We start from the raw sequence: 23,129 nt of genomic DNA, 5'->3' as shown, positions 1-23,129 counted from the left end.
AAGCATTAGGGAGGAAGGGAAGGAGGAAAGAAAGAAAAAGAAAAGAAAAAGATAAAAAGCACTGTCAGCTCTAACCAGTTTCCCTCAAATGTTCTCCTTGAAGGAAATAATTTGTACTGTGTGGGCTAAATAGCCAATTTACGTATAAAGATTAAGAATCAGTTCATTTAAGGGGCACCTGGGTGGCTCAGTTGATTAACTCTTGATTTCTGCTCAGGTATCTCACCGTTTGCTGAGTTCGAGCCCCTTATCAGGCTGTGCACAGCCAGCATAGAGCCTGCTTGGGATTTGGGATTCTTGCCCTCTCCCTCTCCCTCTCCCTCTCCCTCTCCCTCCCTCCCTCCCTCCCTCTCTCTCTCTCTCTCTCTCTCTCAAAATAAACTTTGAAAAAAAAAAAGCATCAGTTCATTTTGGAGAATTCTCGGGCAAATCTCTACTTCAGAGCAGGAGGGCATTTGGGAACAAAGGGAAGAAAAAGCCCTCTGCCTATCAGAACAAGGACAAACTCTGACTCTGCCATTCATTGGCCACAACACTTTGACATGCATTCGACCCCTCAGAGTCACACTGGCCCCATTTGTCAAGTGGGACATAGAGTGCTTACTATACAGAGCTAACTCTCTATGATAAACATTCAGGTTAACCTATATCCTATCAGCTGGGTCACTCACCCCCTCCTCTAGCAAAACACTTAAATGCCGCTCCCTGCCCAGGGTGCTGCCAAAGGCCTGAACTGTGAAGTCTGTACTTCCCAAAAGGGAAGAAATCTAGAGAAACCTAGGGGTATGATCAAGACAGGGCTGGGAACTGAAGCTGGGGCTTTTTCTGGGCTAGGGGCAGATTGAGGGGTTACCCAGAAGCTATAATGAGGATTGAGCAGGTAGCTTAAAAAGCAGGTTAACAGTAGACACCTGCAAAAATCAGCAATGCAACCTGAACAGCAGTCCAAAAGCCACAGGAAGAAAATACCTTCTACTCCTAAGTTTACTGCAGGAGGCAGAGCCAACAACAGCATGAGTCAAGCCCACCATTAGGTTACATTGATTAGGTTTCAATGTAAGAAAAGATCCTGATACTTAGGCCTGTTTTCTCTCTAGCCATAAAGTGGCCTCCATATTATAGCAAGTGGATTCTGCCTAAAAGCAATTTTCTCCCCTTTATTCATATCTAGAGACAGGAAAGTCCCTGGGTGGCCACATCAAACAGAGCTAGAAAAACAAGAAAATCCCCACAACTTCAGTGACCACCTGCTTACCTAGTGAGTTCCTCCAATGGATAGGTTCTGCTGAGTCCTCACACTTTGTTCCACCTTCCCAAATTTCCACTGGCCTGCACTACCTCTCTCACCTGGCTTAGGGAGTTTGGCCCATCTCCCACCCATGTTCTAAATTCCCAGAAAAAAAGGAGAGGAGAGACAACTGTGATTAGGAATAGGACCTCCACAGAACTGACTCTGATTTGCCTTCCAATGCACAGAATCTTTGGGGGGGAAATAGCTACTATCTACTGGGTGCTGAGAGTAAGGCATTGTTCACTCATTTACTATTCACACAACCCCATGAGGGGGACAGGACAGTATCTCACCCCAACTTCAAAGACACAGAAATAAAAAATCGAATTGTAGTGAGTGGCATGGCCAGAAGGTAAGCTCACATTTGCCTTTCAGCGTTCAGCAGCTCTCCCATGCCAGTCAATGGGCAGCCTGCATAAGACAAAAATATGTCTATTGGGGGGAAAATGAGATGTAACGTAACAGAAAGATCTTGTGTATGTGAGGAGGTTTTTTTAAATTTATTTAAATAAAGAAATTCCTATTGACATTTCTTTCCTTGATTTGGTAATGTTTAATATGTTTCCTTGGAAAGCTTTTTAAGAAGGTTTGTGAAAGTATATAAGCTCTCTAACGTTTTCTTACTTTTAATTTTTCATTATGAGTTTCTGTCAGCAAAATTATTCAGATCCTTCTAAAATTGTCCTAGAAGTAAACCTACAAAAACAGATATGTTGAAATATGAATAAATGAATGACTGAACTAACAAACTTTAGAACCAACAGTGCACCACTGTTCTATATGCCTACATCATCTAACTTTAACAAAGAACTGTGACTGGAAACTCCTAACCAATGACAGCCCCATAGTGGTTTCTGGACGCTAAATATAGACCAGGTCGAAATTCCCAAAGCTAACCCGGGCTTTATCATACATACTTGGCAAAAGACTGTCATCCTGATAAAGCCCTCCTGTCTGGCCATGCTTAACTAAAGGCCCCCAACATGTCCCGTTTTCCACCTAACTGCCAGGGAAGAAATGGATCACTTCTGTACTCTTGGTGTCTGGCCAGACTATATTAAAAAGTCCTCAATCCTACCACTGCTACAAAAAGTGCATTGCCATCAGTTATGTTAAAACTGCCATGTGAGAAATTTAAATATTGCATAATGAAGGAAAAAATGTTGGGCTACCTTGTAACTACAAAAGGGACACGTGAAGCTATTTGGTCACGATTTTAGCAGAGTAGTAACCTGCAGGATAACTCAAACTACAATTAACTTGAAAAGGCTTTGGCATATCATGTATATGCATTCTTATAAAATGGTTCTTACAATATCATAATGCATTTGAATCCCTAAGTCCTTATACACAACATTGGTCCCTTGATTTTATCTTAAACACATAAGAGCAGAATTTTTCTTTTTGCAGTTATGTATTACTGTGAGAAAGTCCAGGTCAATCGGCTCATTTGCAATGAAGGCAAATGCAAGCCACCGTGCCAAAAGGAAGTGACAAAGGAAGAGAGTGCACTTTAGGCCCTGAGTTCTTACGGGCTTGCTTTCCAAACCCGTGGACTGCATTGTCTTTATGCTCTGGCTGTAGAGCCCCAGCCTCCTACTTGTTCACATAGTCAAGAAGAGATTCAACAGTGTCTTCATGATAAAATCACTTCTGCCTGGCAGAATGGCTCTGCCCAGCATCGCTATTAGCACGTACTCCTTCCTCTGCAGCTGGAAACACTAACAAAGGAATGCAGTTCTTATACTTCTCCAGCCACCTTAGCTTCTGCTCATAATGGAATCCTGCTGCTGCTAGAGCCACTTCCACTCTCAAGGAAGTGGGGTCACCAATGCTTTGGGGAGTCTAATTAAAGCTGTAGGCTCTCTTCTCAGAAAAGACAAAAAGAAAAATGTGTATATGATGTTGGGGTTTCCCTGACCTCCAGGTTAAGAATACAAGGCTTTACAAGGCTAAGAGAGGAAGAATGGGATTGAGAAGAGAGCTGGGGGCGAGAGGGACTGGGAGAGAGCCAGACCAAATGACAAAACACTGAAGGAAGTGCTTCAGAGAGAAGCAACACTCTTCGCTCCTTGCCTAGCCTGGGAATCAGGTGGGCCTGGGTTCTGGTCCAGGTTCTCATTTCTTAATGGTCTTGAGCAAGTTCTCAGAATAAACCCTTGACTTCTCAATGTATAAAATGAGAGGCATTAACTAGATGACTTTAAAGCACTTTACACAGATTAACTCACTTAATCCTGACACCAATCCTTTGTGATAGGTATTATTTTTTTCCCAGAGTTCACAGTTGACAAAACAGAGTTATCCACAGCTAGCAAGCAACAAAGCGGGAGGTAGGGGAGGATAAGAACTCAGATCATCTGGTTCAGAGTCCGTGCTTTTAATCATGACTATGTCAGTACTGCCTTCAACCAACTCACAGACTAGGGAGAACTGTTCCAGTACAAAAACAAATTGTTTACCATTTTGACAGTGGAATGAACATGACTATAAAATACAGAATGCATAACTATGAAATTACTATGTCTGTAAACATAAGGTGGACATTTTATAAAATGCATACAGAATGCATAACTATGAAATTACTATGTCTGTAAACATAAGGTGGACATTTTATAAAAAAGAAATTGTGTGGTGTCTCAGACATACTGGTTAAGTACAGTTATTTATTATGAAGATTGTGTCCAACTTCATATATCTTAATATTTAAAATATCACTTTCTTGAGAGAATAAAATTATTTTCAACAAAGAATCGTTTATAAGTGTGAATGGTTTTACTGGTTTTCTGTAGTACACTTCTTTATCCAGACATATTTATTAGCACACTGCATATCAACTACTTTATTACCAAAAAATACAGGAACTAAGCATACAAAATTATCAAGGTCTGTCTCAAAACAATTTGGGGAAGGCAATAAAGAGACTAACCATAATATTAGTAACAAGCTAGAAAAAAAATTCTTAGTCAAATACAATGAATTTAGGATTGTAAAATTACCTGTAATGTAATCAAATACATTCTTAAAAACTTCACCAGGGGGCCTGGGTGGCTCAGTCAGTTAAGCGTCTGACTTCAGCTAAGGGTATGATCTCATGGTTCCGGAGTTTGAGCCCCATGCCGGGCTCTGTGCTGACAGCTCAGAGCCTGGAGCCTGCTTCCAATTCTGTGTCACCCTCTCTCTCTGCCCCTCTCTTGCTCTGTCTCTCTCCCTCTCAAAAATAAACATTAAAAAAAAAAACACTAAAAAAAACACAGAAGTGACTATCAGGATGTCATGAGCATGTCTTAGCTCTTTTTCAAAGCAAATGTATGAAATCCCCACGCATGTTGCTATCCAAGAGAGACTCATGATGTAAAACATCTTGCTCATCACCTTGGCCATGCCAATCCCCAACTCCATGCCCTCACCCAACATCTCGGTCACCTCAATCTTACCCACCCGTTACTGCAACATGCAAACTCCCCATCAGGCTTTCTTGGCCTTTCAATGAACTTCCTAAACTCTAAATTCCAAAGCCACTAACAACCTGGCTGGTACCATTCCCAAATCCACTAAACAAATGAGTTCTGCCAGGATCACCCCAGGACTGTGGTTTTTGCTCTTCAGTATGAGCTCCTGGTTCCCACCGCAGAGCGTCTGTAGGCCCAGGTGATTCTGAGAAGCAGAACACCTGGACTACCCTACAGATATTAACATTTAATTATAGGCATCTGTTTTTCTCTGCTGTAAACTGGGCGAAATGGCTAGAGAGATGACCTCCAGGGCTCCTTCCAGACAAGCTAATCGTCTCTGAGTCCAGATTCTAGAGCTATTTCATGGAGACTGATTCACCAACCAGACTTCATGGTTCTTTGGAGCAGGGACCACATTGCTTTCCTGTGTGCCCAAACTAGCCCAGTGCTTCACACTTAGTAGGAGCTCAATAAACTTAGGACCATGAGTTTCTAGGACTATGTCCTGCTGAGTAATAAGAATTGGTAAGCTGAGCCACAAATACTACTGAATGTCTATTTGACAATTTTATGCAGATGCTGGTTTACATCTTGTCCAAAAGAACCTCTTAGAGAGGCTTCAAGATATCAGCACTTGATTGACTGCAGTCAGAAAACTGCAGAAACCACTTTTTCTAATCTTAGGGCAGCAAGAAAGTACCAGTTCTGACTTTGTTAAGGAAACCACAGAAAGTCCCTATAAATAACATATCTAGTTTGTGAGAATTATAAAGCCTATTGTACTCATAATAATTCACATATCTAATAGAAGGTAATGGTGAGAAAAACAAGACAATGGTTCTTTTCACTATAATGATAATGGCAAGATCCAGGTAACAATTCAAGTCCAAAAAATACACTCAATGGGTTTACATCTATTACCAAGCTCATTCTTTTGAAAGGGGCCTTTTCTAGCTGGCGTTTTGGAGTTTATCCAACGTCTGACTGTGAAACCTTCTTAACAAGAGAAGTATCATCATTGGAAAGTTAAGATTTCTAGAAACTGAGAAACAACAATTTTCCCCACATTTATATAGGCTTGAATAGTTTTTGAGTCACTTTCACGTATGATTCCATTTAAGCCTCTCACAGCAGCCCTTGGAGGCCAGTAAAGCATACATCATCTGCATTTTACAAAGGAGAGAAATGAAGCCTGGGAGAGGTTAAGAATTTCCTCAATGGTGGGGAGCCTGGGTGGCTCAGTCCGTTGAGCGTCTGACTTCGGCTCAGGTCATGGTCATATGGTTTGTGGGTTCAAGCACCGCATCGGGTTCTGTGCTGACTGCCGACAGCTCAGAGGCTGAGGCCTGCTTCAGATTCTGTGTCTCACTCTCTCTCTGCCCCTCCCCCACTCATTTTCTGTCTCTCTCTCTCTCTCTCTCAAAAATAAACAAACAATAAAAAAAGTTTTTTTTTAATTTCCTCAGTGGTAATTCCTGGGTGATTCGGTTGGTTAAGCATCCAACTTCAGCTCAGGTCACAATCTCAGGATTCATGAGTTCAAGCCCCACGTCAGGCTCTGTGCTGACAGCTCAGAGCCTGGAGCCTGCTTCAGTTACTGTGTCTCTCCCTCTCTCTGCCCCTCCCCCTCCTTCCCACCACACCCTCCCTCTCTCTCTCTCTCTCTCTCACAAAAATAAACATACAATAAAAAAGAATTTCCTCAATGGTGGAAATGAAACTAGACCCCAGGTGTTTACATTCTCTCACTGAATAGGATGTCACAGAGGAGGCAGATGTGTGATATCTGGCCAGGTCATGGGAATTTGAGTTTGCTTTATTCATTTTATTTTGTTGCACTGAATTTGAATGTACTAAAGCAAGGTTGCAACGTTTCCAACAGGCCACAGGTCCCATTATATCCAATTATGTAACTACTTCAGACATTTACTTGGTCTGTTTGGCCCTTGAAGTTATTTGAAGTTGTGCTGAATTATACTTACCTGCTTATATAAATATAAATAATTATACATTACCATTATATGATATCTTATGAGCACATTCCCATACCATATTTTATTTGCTCTTCATAATCCTGTTTACTGATCAGGAAACTAAGATAAAAAGAAAAATTTAAGTGACTGCCACAGGTCAGGACCCAAAATCTGAATCATATAAGAAATAACATATAAGAAATAACACTATGTGGGGTTTTTAAGCATATGTCAAAGTAAAGTTATTTAGATAACCATTACATAAGTTTCTGAATTTGAGTACCCAGGTAGGCATATTTTGGATTTTGATTATCACCTAAAGGACCATCATTCAGAGTATGTACAGAAATGAAGTTTCCATATTTGCTTGGGGCCAAGTCCTGGGAAAGTCAGGTTCCTTTATTTTTCTCTCCAGTGATCATTAGCTTTCAATATCAAAGAATAAACTGACAGAAAGTCTTTTTTCAAAAAAATAAGTTATTCATCAAAATACTGGCAAAATGAATCCAGCAACATACAAAAACATTACATACTATGACCAAGTGAAATATTCCAGGCATGCAAGGTTGGTACAACATATCAAATGAGTCAACATAACAGACCACTTAAACAGAATAAAGAACAAAACCCACACAATCACCTCCATAGAAAGTCTAAAGCCCTGAGAAAATCACTATTTCCTGATAAAAATGCTTAATGAACTAGAAACAGCGGAACTTCTTCAACCTGATAAAAGGCATCTATGAAAACCGACAAACAATATCATACTTAATAGTGAATGACTGAGTGCTTTCTGCCTAAGACAAGAACAAGCACGAATGTCTACTCTTGCCACTGCTATTCAACGTTGTACTAAACATTCTAGGGGCACCTGGGTGGCTCAGTTGGTTAAGCACCTGACTCTCTATTTCAGCTCAGGTCATGATCTCACCATTGTGAAATCCAGGTTGTGAGATCAAGCATTGTGTTAGGCTCTGGGCTTCGCATGGAGCCTGCTTGGGATTCTCTCTCTCCCTCTCTTTCTGCCCCTCCCCTACTCACATGTGCATATGTACTTTCTCAAAAATACATACATATACATATACATACACACATAGATGCATAAGTAAATAAATTCTAACATGCCAATTGAGCAAGAAAAAAAGAAATAAAAGGTATCCAGATTGGAAAGGAAGACACAAACCTATCTCTACTCACAGATGACATGATCTTGCACAGATAAAATCCAAAGTAATACACACACACACACACACACACACACACACAAGTAAAAATATCAATGACCTAGGATCCCGTCACTAAAAATCTTGCTCTTTTAATTTCATTCATCTCAATCTCAACCTAAGATATATAAATTTATTTTGGCTTTTCTTTTTAAAGTTTATTTGAGAGAGAAAGAAAGAGAGAGAGAGAGAGAACACAAATGTACACACACTCCTGTGAGTGGGAAAGGAGCAGAGAGAGAGGGAGAGAGAGAATCCCAAGCATGCTCCATGCTCAGTCTGGAGCCCTTCACAGGGCTCCATCCTACCACCACGAGAGCTGAAGTCAAGAGTCGGATGCTTAATCAACTGAGCCACCCAGGCACCCCTATTTTTTGCTTTTAAAACTATATGTAGGGGTGCCTGAGTGGCTCAGTTGGTTAAACGTCCAACTTTGGCTCAGGACATGATCTCACAGTTTGTGGATTTGAGCCTCGAGTGGGGATCTGTGCTGACAGCGCAGAGCCTGGAGCCTGCTTTGGATTCTGTGTCTCCCTCTCTCTCTGTCCCTCCCCCACTCGCAGTCTATCTCTCTCTCTCAAAAATGAGTAAATGTTAAAAAAAAAATTTTAAACTATATGTAATGTTTGGTTAAAAGAAGTGTTTCCAGGGAAAGATACTTTTGTTTGTGGGCCAAGAAAGTTAAGTGATAAGAAACAGAAAAGATTTGAAGCAACAAAAGAAATTCTGCCAGTCTCACTAAAGAACACTAATCTGTTCAAGTTTTACTTTTCTTCTAATGGGTTTTCTTCAAAGTACTTTATAGCAGCTGCAATTAGTTCAAAATATTGCATTTGGTGCTCATACAAACTAGAAAGTAATGACTACATTTTCTGTTATTTAGTTTATATTCTTACTTTGGCCCAGTCTCCCAGAGATTTTAAACACCATTAAGCACTTCGCAATATTGGTGTAGACTGTTTCCTTCTTCAATTTCCTTCCTTCTTCATAAAATTAACATAGAAGTGGTATTTTATTCCAACAGTATTGAACATGCTTCTTAGATAACAGAAACCAAACATACACAGAAAGGAAAATTGGTTGCAGAAAAGCATTATCTTTATTTCTTTTATGAAGGTTTGCATATAGACCCAGCCTACTCTAAAATCTGAAAGGCATAAACTGAACCAAGAGTAAACCTAAGCCCTGAGAGGCCCTGCTAGGTTCCAAGAAATTCCTTTCATACCCTTTACCCTCAGGACCTCAGTAAACACACACTCATTCACTCACATCAATGGTCACTTAACATCCCCACTATGTCTGTAGGGTACTACATCTTCTATTGTTGTTTACATTTGTTTTAAACAAAAATAAAAACCAAGCTCAAATTATAAGCAAAGCTTTAGTTAAAGAAAACATTGATGCAACTTTTCTTTTCTGTTAATCAGATGGTTTATTGCCTGATTCCCTTCTAATTTATACACGGATTTTACTCTTCACTCACAATTTGATTCTAATTAGTAAGTGGCAAGCAAAGTCAAGTTATTAATTTAAGAACCTGGACATGATAATAATTGAATAATAGTATTCTACCATACATGATTAAGGCAAATTGCTTAAAAATAAAATGTTAAACACATGCTTTCAAAAATGATTTCCCTAATATTGTAAAGCCAGTAACATGGAAACTTTGGCTCTTTGGATGAAACTATTTCACTAACTTTTTTTCAACAGGCACCCTTTTGCAATGTAAATTCAAAAAAGGTGATAAATTCCAGTAAAAAGAAAACCATAGACCAAAAGACAGAAAACTTGTATAATATGTTACCAGCAATTCCGGGAGCTCTTTTCTGAATTTTCTAGTTTTCCTTTAATTAAAAATTCTAATTAACAGTAACAACAACAAAATACTGATACATTGCATAGTAGACTGTATCATTGTTTTCCATTTTTCATCGCCTCCCTCTTTGAGGATATGCATTCCTGCTGGCTGTCATGTGACTGGCAGTATAGTTTTATAAAAAGAGGATATCTGCCCTCCCTACCAATGTCAGGCCTGGGTTTATAACTGATTAGGCCAATGAGATGGGAGCTATAGGACAGTACGCCACATCCAGCAAAAACTCCTTTATTCCATCCACACAGTGGATGGCGTATTCCAGAAAGGTGCACTCTGTCAGCCTACGTCCCAGGATGAAAAAAACACACTAGGGCACAGCTGACCTTCAATTGCCACGTAATATGGCTAAGAATTACACTTTGAGATTACAAACCACTGAGATCCAGAGGTTAATACCACAGCATCGTCTGACAAAAGCTGACTAAAACAAACTACAACCCCAGCATCTAACCCACTTTGTCATTTTAATTTATCTGTAAGTAGACAAACCTGATAGATGTCATAAACAACCTTCAGGGAATGTTGATTTCACAATTCAGTATGAAAAATATGTAATGACTCATCTCTTGGTTTGCCAGAATCAAGCAATTTGATGTAAACCTATTCTTTGTTCTGTAGCAGCAATTAATGCAGTGATAAGAAAAGGTAATTTTTTTAATTATTTATTTTTGAGTGACAGAGAGAGACAGCGTGAGCAGGGGAGGGTCAGAGAGAGAGGGAGACACAGAATCTGAAGACGTACTCCAGGCTCTGAACTAGCTGTCAGCACAGAGCCCAACGCGGGGCTCGACCCCACTAACTGTCAGGACCTGATCCGAAGCTGGATGCTTAACTGACTAGGCCACCCAGACCCCCAAACCTGTTTTAATTGGAATTGTACTAGTCCAAAATATACAGTAACTTGGACACAATATATTATTCCTTCTGAGTTAAACAGCTCAAACTAAATCTTAAGATGTTTTTCTATAAATACCTCACTGTATCTACTGGAGACTATATACATAGGAAATCACAAATATTTTAAAGTTTGGTAGAGACCTCAGAACTCATGCCCCATGATTCTGTCACTGAGAGATACTTGTTTTTAATAAAATTATTTAAAAATTATTTTTAATAACAATGGTGGCCACATGTGAGGACTGGAGCCAGGCTGTCTGGGCTAAAACTCCAGCTCTGCATGCTTAAGTGGTACGGCTTTGGATGTTACACAGCACCTTCGTTTCCTTGTCTTTATGTAAAATAAAGAATAACAGAACCTACTCACAGGTTGTGAAGATTATAGGAGATACGGTACATGTAAAGAGTTCATTATACTTCCATATATATAAGAAAAACTAAAAAACTCTGAGACCAGATGGGCTAAGTGTCTTTCTAAGGAGATACAGCCATTAAATGTCAGAACAACATCCTAGGCCATCGAACTCTGTCAGTCCTGTGTGTTTGAAAACAACATTTAAAAATCCATTTTAAACAGTATTCAATTAAAAAAATTTACAAATTTTTTCCTGGCTATATAGCTTTATCCAATTATTTCTGAATTAAAATTACCTTAAAAACATTCTAATTAAATTACAGATGGTATGACATAGATTTTATGCTAAAGTGGCTTATGCAGACTTTTCATTCATTAGTCATTTATTCAAAACTATCTATGAAACATTTATTATTTACATTTTAGAGTCTAATATTCGATACTATCTTCTTCTCTATGGTTCCATGCCCTGAAACTTCCTTTTCTCACAGATATGTTTTTAAAAAGTCTCCACCCACCACCCCCATTGTATCTACATCTATAACCACCCACACATTCTTCCTCTTATTCCGGCTCTGGCCCAGCCCGCCCTCTTCCTTCTCTGAGACATCCACTTTCCTCATCTTTCCTTTCAAGAGGAGACCATTCATAATCACCTCTTACCCATCTCCTGTTCCTTTCTGCACCCCCACTGCCAACTCCAGAAACCACCTCAGCTTTCCCATGTTAAGTGACTTGGGACCACACTTTCTCATGGTCTCCTACTTTCCCAATCATTTATTTTCAACCTCCTTCAAGGGCTGCTTTCCCTCCCACTGCCCCTCTGTGTCCTCAGCTTAATTCTCATTTTCTCCTCTCTCCCTGGAAAATCTTGTTCAAACTCACAGCTGTCATCTATATCTGTATGCTGATAACTCCCAAATCTTTATTTCTGTCCTAATCTTCTAAACTGCAAACTTTCTACAGGCAATTCTACCTAAATGTCCCAAAGTCATCTCAAATACAACATATTTAAATCCAACCACTTCATCTTTCCCCATTCAGCTTGTTCTTCCTCTTCTATTCCCTACACCTCATCACACAAGCTAAATATTCTAAAAGCATTTTTGTTCTTTCATCCTCCTCCATTTGTCTGTCTAGTCAGTTAGCAAATTCTACCAATGTAATCTCCTAAACACCCCTCCACGGCCTCCTCCCCACCATCCTCACTAGCTGCATCTTGGCAGCCATCACTCCCTGACTGACCTCCTGATCCTCCAGAAGTGGCCCCTCACAATACCAGATTCATCCACGGACAATGCCTTCTACAAATAATAACAAAAAGCAAATGTGACCATTTTGTTCCCTTGCTCAAAGCCCTCAGTAGCAGGCTACACCCAATGGAAAATGTTCAAGCTCCCTGGAATGCCAAGCAAGGCCCTCAAAGGCCTGGCTCCAGGGGCTCGTCTCCCCAGTTCCTCTCCTGCTACTCCTCATCTTGAATGCTTCAGACTTGTAACTTATCTGCATCCATCACTGTTCACAACATGCTTCTTTTCACCTTTGGCCTTTCCTCACTCTGCACCATTATACCTACCCACATTCACCCTACTCTCAGCCTAACTCCTATTCATCCTGTAAAACTCAAATTAGATGTCATTTTCTCCAGGAATCGTCTCTAAAACTCCACCCTGAGTAGGGTACCCTTTTATGTACTCCACAGGATTCCCTGTAAGACCATATAAAAACTCTACTGAGATTATTTGAAATAATCTGTTTCATGGCTAGAAAAGTGGCCTATTCACTTCTGTGTCTGGTTCAATAAATGGTTGTTCATCTCAACCCAGAAACCTATAAACTAGAGGAAGAAAGTTACAAAGAGCAGCTTAAAGCATCCATACTGTGTTACATTATTGTATATGATATTTTAGGACTTTGAAATATTATTTTTGTCCTGCTGAGGGATAAGAGTAAGGAAAAGAACAGAAACTAATTTATGTAACTAATTATCTACCTAAATATTAGAAACTAAAATACCATTCTTCCTTTTTGACTATAAATATTTAATTTCCATACTGAGAATCTGTTAACTCAGCCTTGGAGTATTCATTCAAGCTGAGCATAGGGAGAGAGAAGGTGGCTAGGTAGCAGGTAGAATACACCAGTTTTCCCACAAAAGACTTTTCTCAGGTATTCTGCTCAGATGAAAAGATTAAAGTCTACTTATCAAAAACAAAACAAAACACTCTAAAGGAAAGTCACCTTAAAGATTTCATTCTCAGAAGAAGTCATGCCACATTCTGGAGAAGAACCTATCTTCAATGAAAACAACAGAAATAGGAGAGTCCATGCGGTACCAGCCAAGCGGCCCTGTCTTACACGTGGACACACTTCTGGGGACACAGCAGGCTCTGCACGCAACATCTGTCCCGAGCTCCGAATACCCTGCCGCAGCAGATGTGTCTGGTGCTCAGACACAGCATGGACTTTATCTGCATCACCCTAACCTGAGCCAGACGACGCAGGCTAGGTCAAAGGCTTCGTCCTACAGAGTTACACAGCCAGAGGTACAACTGGTATACCACACAGGAAACTATTACACCATTTGATTTACATCAAAAAGAGAAGGCTACTCCATATGGATGTCAGTGGGAAGAATATGGTTTCCCCATTACTGCTGATGCTCTGCCTATTTCCACAGGACAACAGACAGCTCGCAGATTTTGCTCAAAGGGTCCCACCCTCCCACTAGGTGAATCCTCCTTCCACCACCGCTACAGACCAGGAGAGGACCTGGCAGGGCATTTCAGAAGGTGAAGTACCAAAACATCCTGGATCCTGAGCCTCTATTTCAGTGAGGTGCAGCATCCATGGTCCGCGAGAATACATGCCTCTCAGCCTGAGGTGAAGTCCTCAAGCTCCAACAGCATTTTCCTACTCAGCAGTTCTGAAAAGTGACACCAGTACACTCCTCACCATGGAATATGGTTGGTATGAAAGGAAGCAAGCAGGGAGGGCCATGCTGATGGCTATCTTCTCAGTCAAGGCCAAAAGCCTGAATAATGTAACCAAGTTCAGAATGTCGCTGACTGTTGTCAGCTGCATTTTTGTTCTTAAGGAACTCCTGGGTGTTTCTTCTTAAAACCCAACAGAGAAAACCACTGACTCTGTGTCCCTTTTTTTTTTCCTGAGAGGTGTCTAAATCACCAGACTATTCTGCTAGTTGCACCATATACTGATAGCCAATAAAATACTGTTTTCTCTCATGTAAAATAAAATACATTAATTTGGTAGCACTAGTACAAACCAAAGCAATAACCAAACACTTGCCTTCCTTATTATGGGCCTGACCTATCTTCATGCTTGAGAGAAATAGTTTCCCTCCATCTCCTCCCAAACTGAAAGAGAAGTTAAATTAGAGGAATATAGTGTTGCATAATTACAAGAAATAATTAAACACAATTAGATAGCATACTAGATTATGATGCATAAGGCAGCATCAAGGCCACTAAAAGTAGAAATAAGGAGTCTTGCCACAAACAATGGGCTAAAAGCTATTGGGAGCACTTAATCTGTGGGTTCAAACGTGTCCCAAGGCTGCAAGATTTGAACTGGTCACTTCGGTTCCTGAAAATCAGCTCTATTTTCCCAATCTGAAATAGTCCCAATTGTTTAAACCCAATGTGGCTTGCTTTTAATCAGCAATAGTCTTCTACACCATTTCAGAGAATGGCATACACACGCACACACTGGCACTCTCTCTCTCTCTCTCTCTAAGATAAAGTAAATGAATTTCCCACCAACCTCACAGCACATTCAAAGTCAACTGTGTTCTATTTGCTCACATAATCATTCCTATCTGCACTTATTTTTCTAATGAAATAGGATTGGAAAATTAAGCCTAGAAACTGCAGCTTTGCCTGCCCACCGGACGGACTCCGGGCACTCTGGTCAGGGCTGAGGGAGAGTAGCTGGCAGCACTGGGAGAGGTTTCTGTGAGGGGTCTGAGTCTTGCCCTTGGTTCCACTTGGAGGCTAAGTTTTGATTTCTCCCAGGACACCAGGAAAGTTGCAGTTTGCAGCACTGGCCACAGGGTAGTGCAATCATTCTGCGAACAGCTGCCCCTCTCCCCCACCCCCGCCAACTTGCCTCCCATCTGCCCCCTACCTCCCCAAGTCCCTCCCAAAGAGAGAATGGCTCGGAGAGAAGGCAGACATTTGGTCTGAGTCCTAGGCACTCACAGGAGGACGGAGGTTCCCTGACAAATCCACAAGTGTCTGGAAGACTCTGTATCCAGCTACTCTGAGCATTCACTCCTGACGCAGAAGGACCCAGCCTTCAAAGGACTAACAACAACTGTAAAGCTGTAAAAAGTGATTAGCCTATTTATTACAAACTTTGTTTACTTAGGCTTTTATGTTTATTTACCACTATATCCCCACTAGGATACAATTAACCACCCCCGCACTCATCAAAATTGCATTAGAAAGACCCACAAAAATAAAATACATGTTGCATCTAAATGTAACTTCCTGACATTATGGGATTGTACTGTTATTATACAACCCCTCCCGCAAAATAAAGAAAATATAGTATTTTAAAAGAGATTCTTTTTAAATGCAGAATCATAGCCTCACCCTGGACCTATCAAATCATAATATATATTTTATCAAGATCCCTAAGTTATTTGAAGGCACATTTATGTCTGAGAAGCAATGGCCTGGGTGACAGTTAAGTATGCTGACCTATGTTCTCAAAATAGTTTTCTAAGCCCCGGGTCTTTTATTCCTCAAGATATATTTTTACAGAAAAACAAATAAATCTTGAAATTGGAAAGCAAAACCAGATTACTTTCCAGAACTAGTGATGATCCACCAGAGCAACGGCTTTTTCTATCAAAACTGCCAGGTAACTAATTAACATTTCAATGAACATTGACAGAAAATTTGTTCTGTCACTTCACAACTCAGGAAAACGGAAAACGGTACAGGTATGACAACAAAAATTTAAGCAAGATTAACAAATTCATATAACAGCACTCCAGAGGATTTCTGAAAACTAATTTCCTGTCCATAAAAAAGGAAAATTAAAATTATTTTCAGCATCAAGTTAACACATAATTCTAAACTGAGTTGTTATGTTAGAATGGTCTTCAAATTACAGTCATTTTTGTTTACCTCAGCTAACAATGAGCCCCCTGGGAAGAAATTATGTGAAGAAGTTTAAGTACCCTCTATGCCATCCTCCACATGTGAGTGGAGAAATTGCAAAGAGAAAATACACAAGGGAAAATTAGTGGCTTCTATACTTTGATTCCCGCTCTCCTATGATGGAAATGATCATAGATTCTGAAGGTGGAGGAACTCACAGAACTCACTGCTGCTGGTCCACATACCCAGGAACCTTTCTACAGAGTGGCTGCCAGAGCGTCCACAGCCTCCTACAGACCAGTGACTGTTACCTGAGACAGCCGGGTCCCATGCCCCTTAGATACTCCCATACCCCCTGAACCCACCGGTGCCCTTGAACAACCCAGAACAGCTCTAGGCCCCCTTCCCAGTGAAACTCCCTCAACCCTCCCGGGCCCCTCCCATGTCCTCAGGGGTTAGTTTCTGTAGACTAAACCCATTTAGTTTCTTGGATGGTGCGGTGTCCTCTTACCCTGGTAATAACTGTGTATTTTGTTTCTATTGAAACTAAATTATGATTAGCCTGACATAATTTAATGAGACCCACAGTGCCAAATGAAGTCATTTGATGTAATGGGTGGTAATTCAATACATTCTCCGTGAAACATCAAAGATTATGTAATGGTTAATATATCTACATATGTTAACACAACCGCAAGTAAGGGTGTATTTGTCTGCTAGACTATGATATACAACTAAGAAAAAACTACCAGCCAACCTCCGCTCTAAAATGTCCCTGGATCCTACTGCCAGAGAGAGAACTCTGCACCAGATGGATGACCTGACCCCATGTGGCCTTTCTGTATCCTTCCTTGTTTATGATAAAGAGACTTTTTAAGTAAGCGAAGGGTATTAAAAGAACTACATTTGGCATTCACAAAGCAATTGACACTTTTATTACTTAACATCACAACCTTATGAGGTAGGCCAGTATAAGTGCTGTCATTTTATAAGTGATTAAACCAAGACAGAGAATAGGAAATGAGAAAAATTGTGAGCTGCCCAGGGCCAAACAGAAAGCAAGGTTGGAGCCAGCTGAATTCAGAAACCTCAATTAAATTCCCAGACAAAGGGGAACAGGCAACATTTAAAATAAGTTTTATGGATTTCACTTTGAAACAAAGCAAGGAAACATTATGTTACCATTAAAATGATATTAAAATTGTCTTTTATGACCTTGATTTTGCTACGAAGGCTTTATTTTCAAAATAAAGAAAATGCAAACAGGCAAACTTCTTCCGGGTTAAAAATTCCATTTGTACACACCAAAAAAAATCCTGCATTCTTTTTGAGGTTTTTTTTTTTTTTCTTAAATTGACTACTATGCTAAACCAACATTATGCCAAAGGGCTTTGTACAAGTTGCTACATCTGAAGTGTCATTGATTAGAGCCATTCTGGTTCACAGGGACATTTTCCCAAAATAGATTCCTAGCGTTTTATAACCCTCCTACATTTTTCACAAAAGAGAATCTGGAACACAGGAAGGAGTCATTTCCCCACACAAAATACTCATCTTCATCGTCATCAAAAGACATTTGGCTAAAATTCATCCGCACACCCAGTGCACACCCTCTCTGGTGACAGCGTGGCCCCCAGCCAAGCCTGAGCCCTCAACTTCAGCACAAGCACTGACTAGTCTTCCCACCTGGTTTTCTCTAAAACACACCGACCCACAACCAGGCTGGTGTTTCTCTCAAGCGGCTGCAGCACTCAGCACCCTGTCCCCCAGTACTCGGCTACTTCCCATCAACACATCTCTACCTCCTGCACCCAGGTAACCAGCCCTCTTCAAGGCGCAGCCCACAGGCCCCAGCCCTGAAAGCCACGTCGGGAAATATTTTCATCCGCGCGCGTGCTGAGACCTCGCCCAAGCTCTGGGCATGCTCTGGGCTCTCAACCAAAGACAATCACTGCTGGGGGCCGTACAGTTGCTTAGGGCCACAGAAAATGAGCACAACCAACCCACCTGCTCTCTACCAGTGACCCGGCAGAGAGAATGTGGAGGGTCCCTGCATGCACTCTCCTTCTGTCTTTTGTGTTCTGGTGAACTGCTTCGACTCTTAAGAGCCAACATCAGGGACAGCGGTAGGCCTTAAAACGTTTGCTTTGCCAGGGAGGCAGGAAAGGCTCAAGGTACCTGAGGGTCAAGATCAGGAATCTGGAGCAGTTTTCTGACACTATACAGAGCCTGGGAAGCCTAACTAAGGAGGCATAGATGTAGCCATGGCTTAGGGATGTCTGCTGGCAGTTGATTTGAAGAGAACCGATGTGTCAGTAGGTTCTACTAGGAAGCCTCTCTGTGTTGTTAGTGGCTCTGCTTCACTCCCCCTCCCCCCATAGGAACATGAGGGTGCAAGAGGTTTTAAACCCATGGGTAGATGGAAAACTGTTTTAAAAATAGAATGGAAATAAAATAGAAAATATCAAAGTGCATCACACACAGTAAAGTGTTATTTTGTGACAGATATTTCAGTTATGTGTATGTGTATGCACAAAGGGTTGCAATGTTAAATATATTTATTACTGTGAGTCATGGTGTGAAATGTTTGAAAGCCACTGTTCTATAGTACCTATCATATAGTAATGTCTAACACTCTATGAATGCTTACTGAATGAACAAACTGATGAGTATGAAACAATCCATTCATCACAACTTCAAAGGTTCCAATCTGAAAGAATATAACATACAATGCCTATTTGAATAAAAGTAAATTGATTCTGCCTATGTGAAGCTCTGGTGGGGAGGATGCAGCGAGGAGAGTAGTAGAGAGAAATCTGAGTATTTCTATTATATTTCAACAGACTTTCTCCCCAATAACTAAAATGTTTTATATTTAAAGGAAGTTTAAAGACAATTTTTTGACTAAGTTCATTTGGAACACTTTCCCATTCACTGATACTACCTCATAATTACAAAAGTTTGGCATCTTTAAAATACTTGGTATAGGTAATTCCACGATGATTCATAAAAGGATCTTTCAGAGACACCATGAAAGCCTTTGTTCAAGTTCTTTCTTTGCTCAAGATGCCTCTCTGTCCTCTCAATTCCCCCACCCCCACCATCAGTAAAATCCCATTCATCTTCCAAGGCTTAGTTCAAAGGCCACCTTTTCCATGGAAGGTTGTTTTTTTTTTTTTTTTAACTCAATCTTTCCTCTTCCCCTCCTCTACCACCCACCCCAGTCTCAAATATGGTCTTTCTCTCTGCTGAATCACCAGTGCTGAAAACCTCCTTTTTCATTTATATACCCTAGATAATCAAATGTACATCTGAGTTTACTCATCTTTGCATCTTTTACATCAATGAAAGTAATGGTTAGCCTAGTAAAAGGGATGGTCATTATTTTAAAGGCCCTGAGGAATGACTTCTATGTCCAGCAACTGATCAAAAGCTGGTGGAGAACAAGAAAGAGCAGACAGGAAGAGGGGAAGAGAGTGGGAGGTTGGAAAGAGGTGCTATTCCTCAGGATTTCTGCCTCTGCAAACTTACTAAATCCCTAACTCTTCAGGAATCCAAATCTACCCAATGAAGTTATGGAACTGGTGCAGAATGAGTGCCTTCAACGTGTACTAAGCTCTCTCTTGATTAGATTCTTGCTTCAAACCAGAAATGGGAAGTGGAATTAGAAGTAGAAATTAGGGCTACCCTTTTCAACTTTAAGTAAGGCTGAAAGAAAAGTTAAAACAGCTATCTGGATAATTTAGATCAAAAGGCCTCCTTTGAAAAATAAGAATGGGTTTTTCGACAGAGAGAGCAGGAGGTACAAAGAGGTGGAGGAGATGATTCTTGAATTAATTGATTATATTGATTTTTTTCAACAATACTGAGCTTTTTTCTTCATATTATCTATATAGGTATTTGGGGACACTTTCTGCAACCACTAGAGAGGTTCAAAGCCACAGTCACAACTAACAAACTGCAACTTGTTTTATTTTAAAACAATGTCTACCATTTAGAAAGAAGTGTTAGGAATTAAAATACCATCCTCCTTTGCCATTAACCTGTACTTTCCCCCACCATCTCCAAAGAACAAAAAGTGTTTTTCTAAGATGAATTAAAAGAAGTGGTATTCTTTTTCAGTGGTATTCATTTTAAACTTATAGATATTTGTAGGTTGATTCACGTAGGACATGCGTAATTTCCTAAATCATGGCATTTTGTTTTTAGATTTTTAAATTTAGATCAATATCTTTTAGGGCTCTGACCTTCTCTTTCTTTGATATTTTGACAGAACCTTAACTTCCAGTCCATCGGGGTTTTGTTTTGTAATTAACTTCAGAGCCACCCTCGTGAACTGGGACGTATCTGCAGCTCTGTAGAAAATACACTGAATTTAAAGTCAGAAAACTGAGTTTTGAGAAGTTAATGGTTGGTTCAAATATGGCTGCTCCACTTCTAGATGTGTGACCTTGGGCAGCTTACTTGATCTTCCTCACCCTCAATTTCCCAACCTGTAAAATAGGAGTAGTAACAGTATATATATGCTTCCTAAGCTGGCTGTGAGTGCTAAATGAACTAAAACATGTAATGTACTCAGAACAGTGCCTATTAAATGGTAAGCACTCAGTCAATGTCAAACCTAAAAATTCTACTGTCATTTGCTTTATGGTCTCAGTGGAGTCATTTTTACTGTTTAAAGCCTCCATTTCCTTGTCTATTAAATGGGACACCTATGACTTACCACCTCCAGGATTGTTATGAGATTCAAATAAGAAAACAATGGAATCAGAAAACACTTGACACACAGAAAGTACTCAAATGTTAGTTATTCTGGGTTACTTATAAGCTTATAAATGAGCCATCAGCTTAAAAACTTATAAACTTAAAAATAAACCATAATACTGAGTTAGAAAATACCATGAAAAAATTCACCCATGACTGAGAAAGGGTCTGTGTTAGAAATGCATACTCAAGTAGTTTGATTGATCTTTAACTTATCATAAATGTTAGCGTTTATCAAATGTAAATTTTACACCTGCAAACTTGAAACACTCCTTCAGTCAAGCCAAACTGTCCTACTATTTTGTAAACAAGGAAAGCCCGGTTTTCAAAAGCCAAAGATAAATGCATGCACTGAATAAATTCTGATTGTATATACAGCAACTTTTAAAAAATGCTTAATTTTTCCATTTTTCAAAAAATAAATGTACTGTAGCTAATGTAAATTTCAGGTCAATGCACCAGACATGTATCATGTAACTGTGCTCCAGGTAAACAAGCTGGAAACTAAGGAGGCAAAGAGCAAGAAAGCTTAGACTTTGTACTGGAAGAGCCCACAGATTTATAGCTGGTAATTTCAGAATAGTACTTAGAAAAGTCATGAGGGGGCTTCAGTTTGAGTCAGCAAGCTGACAAGCACCATAAAAACATGCCAAAACAGTGAGTTCTTCCCTTAGACTGAAAAATTGTCTTTTAAAAGCAAAAGTCATTTAAAGCACAGTTTCTATCTAGAAACCTAATGAATTTGTCCCAGAAACCAACATTTCCAAATGTAAACCTGTAAAATAATAGGTATCTGTAAATGAAAGGCTGAAATAACCCAAGGAGCAACAAGACAGTAATTAGCAATTTTTATAGAGTAATAACATGTTTCATATTCTTTCTGCACTGGCTCTTTGAAGTTTCCAGTGTAATATATAAAAGTTTTATTACAATAGGGCCCATCCTTGTGTATTTTATAAGCAGCAGCTTTATGCAGAGCAAGCGGCAGTTACTCATACTCCATCGGATCTTTTCTAAGAAACTGCTCGATAATGCACTTGCTTTGTGTCCGGTTCAGTTTGTTACACCTGGCTTTGGAAAGATAAAAGTCACTAGACGCCTGAATCCCTGAAAATAATCCACATATCATCTGTATAATCTATGAATCTTAAAGCAGCTTAGCTTTAAAATTGTACATTGCATATTCATGTGCACACCACTTGCAGTTTTCGACACATGTGAACTCTTTACTGAATTAAAGCAAAAAAAAAAAAAAATTACCAGAGGCAGAACAGAGTGCAGTTAATATGCTTGTTCCAGCAGCTGTTCATTCCCGTAAATATTAAACATAACACAAGTTCCTCCAGAAATTCGCGGGCAGTAATTTTACCACCTGAACACGGCTGGTTGAAAACATTTAGGAGCCGCCGGGGGTGGGGGAATAAGGGGATGCTGAAGCAGCCAATGGGATTTTTAAGAAACCCGCAACGAGAATTAAACTGCTTCTAGCGGCGATCTACCTACAGCAGCTCTTCAACGTGAGAACCCGGAGCAACAGACCCCGGAGTGCTCCCCGGCTGCCCGCTCCCCAGGCTCCGAGCTGCGAGCGGGGAATAAAGGGACGTGCGGGGCGCCGGGGCGGGGAGGAGGAGGAGGACCGCTGGAGTGAGGTGTGAAGAAAGGGCCCCAAAGGATTGTGAACCTCGAGGAAACGAGGCCTCCGGAATTCCCGCACGGAGAGGCACTCGGCCCCTGCTCCCGGTCTTCACTTTCCATCTCGGGTGGGAGTGGGTAGGAGACGGAAAAGATGCAGCCGCCCAGACCCCGCGCCTCCAGGCTGGAGGCTGGAGCATCCTCTAAGGGCACTTCGCAGCAGCACCAACTCCAGGGGGTCGCTGGTGTGAACCCGAGGCTCTCAGACATGAGGGAGGGCGCAGATGGAGAGAAGGGAGGTGAGAGGGGCTAGGGGCCGAGGGGTGGTTCCCCGGGCACTAGTGACACGTTCTAGAAATCAGGTCTTTTTCTCTCCATGGCTGCGCTCTGCCCCTGGCTCCCTCAGATCACCAGCCCTGGGGCTGGGGCGGGCAGCACCGGGGGAGAGGCCAGGAAAAGGGGGCAAGAAGACGGGAAGGCGGCAGCGCAACCACCCGGGGAAGGCAGGAAGGAGCCGGCGGGGCGGGCGCC

The 23,129-nt window shown here is 40.8% G+C and overlaps 1 protein-coding gene across 1 annotated transcript in view; it reads right to left on the bottom strand.

The window, feature by feature from the left end:
* The window catches only part of AFF3 (AF4/FMR2 family member 3), a 525,761-nt gene extending 502,893 nt beyond the window's left edge, over positions 1-22,868 (bottom strand). Inside the window, exons 1-2 of the mRNA XM_029938501.1 lie at positions 22,506-22,868; positions 18,210-18,316 (exon numbers count right to left, since the gene is read on the bottom strand). Coding sequence (XP_029794361.1) covers positions 18,210-18,316; positions 22,506-22,868 — 470 coding nt within the window. The remainder of the gene's footprint in view (positions 1-18,209; positions 18,317-22,505) is intronic.
* Between the last annotated feature and the right edge of the window lie 261 nt (positions 22,869-23,129).

Source organism: Suricata suricatta, chromosome 4, assembly GCF_006229205.1.
Source record: "Suricata suricatta isolate VVHF042 chromosome 4, meerkat_22Aug2017_6uvM2_HiC, whole genome shotgun sequence".
Lineage (NCBI taxonomy): Eukaryota > Metazoa > Chordata > Mammalia > Carnivora > Herpestidae > Suricata > Suricata suricatta.
This window is presented reverse-complemented; position numbering and strand designations above follow the sequence as displayed.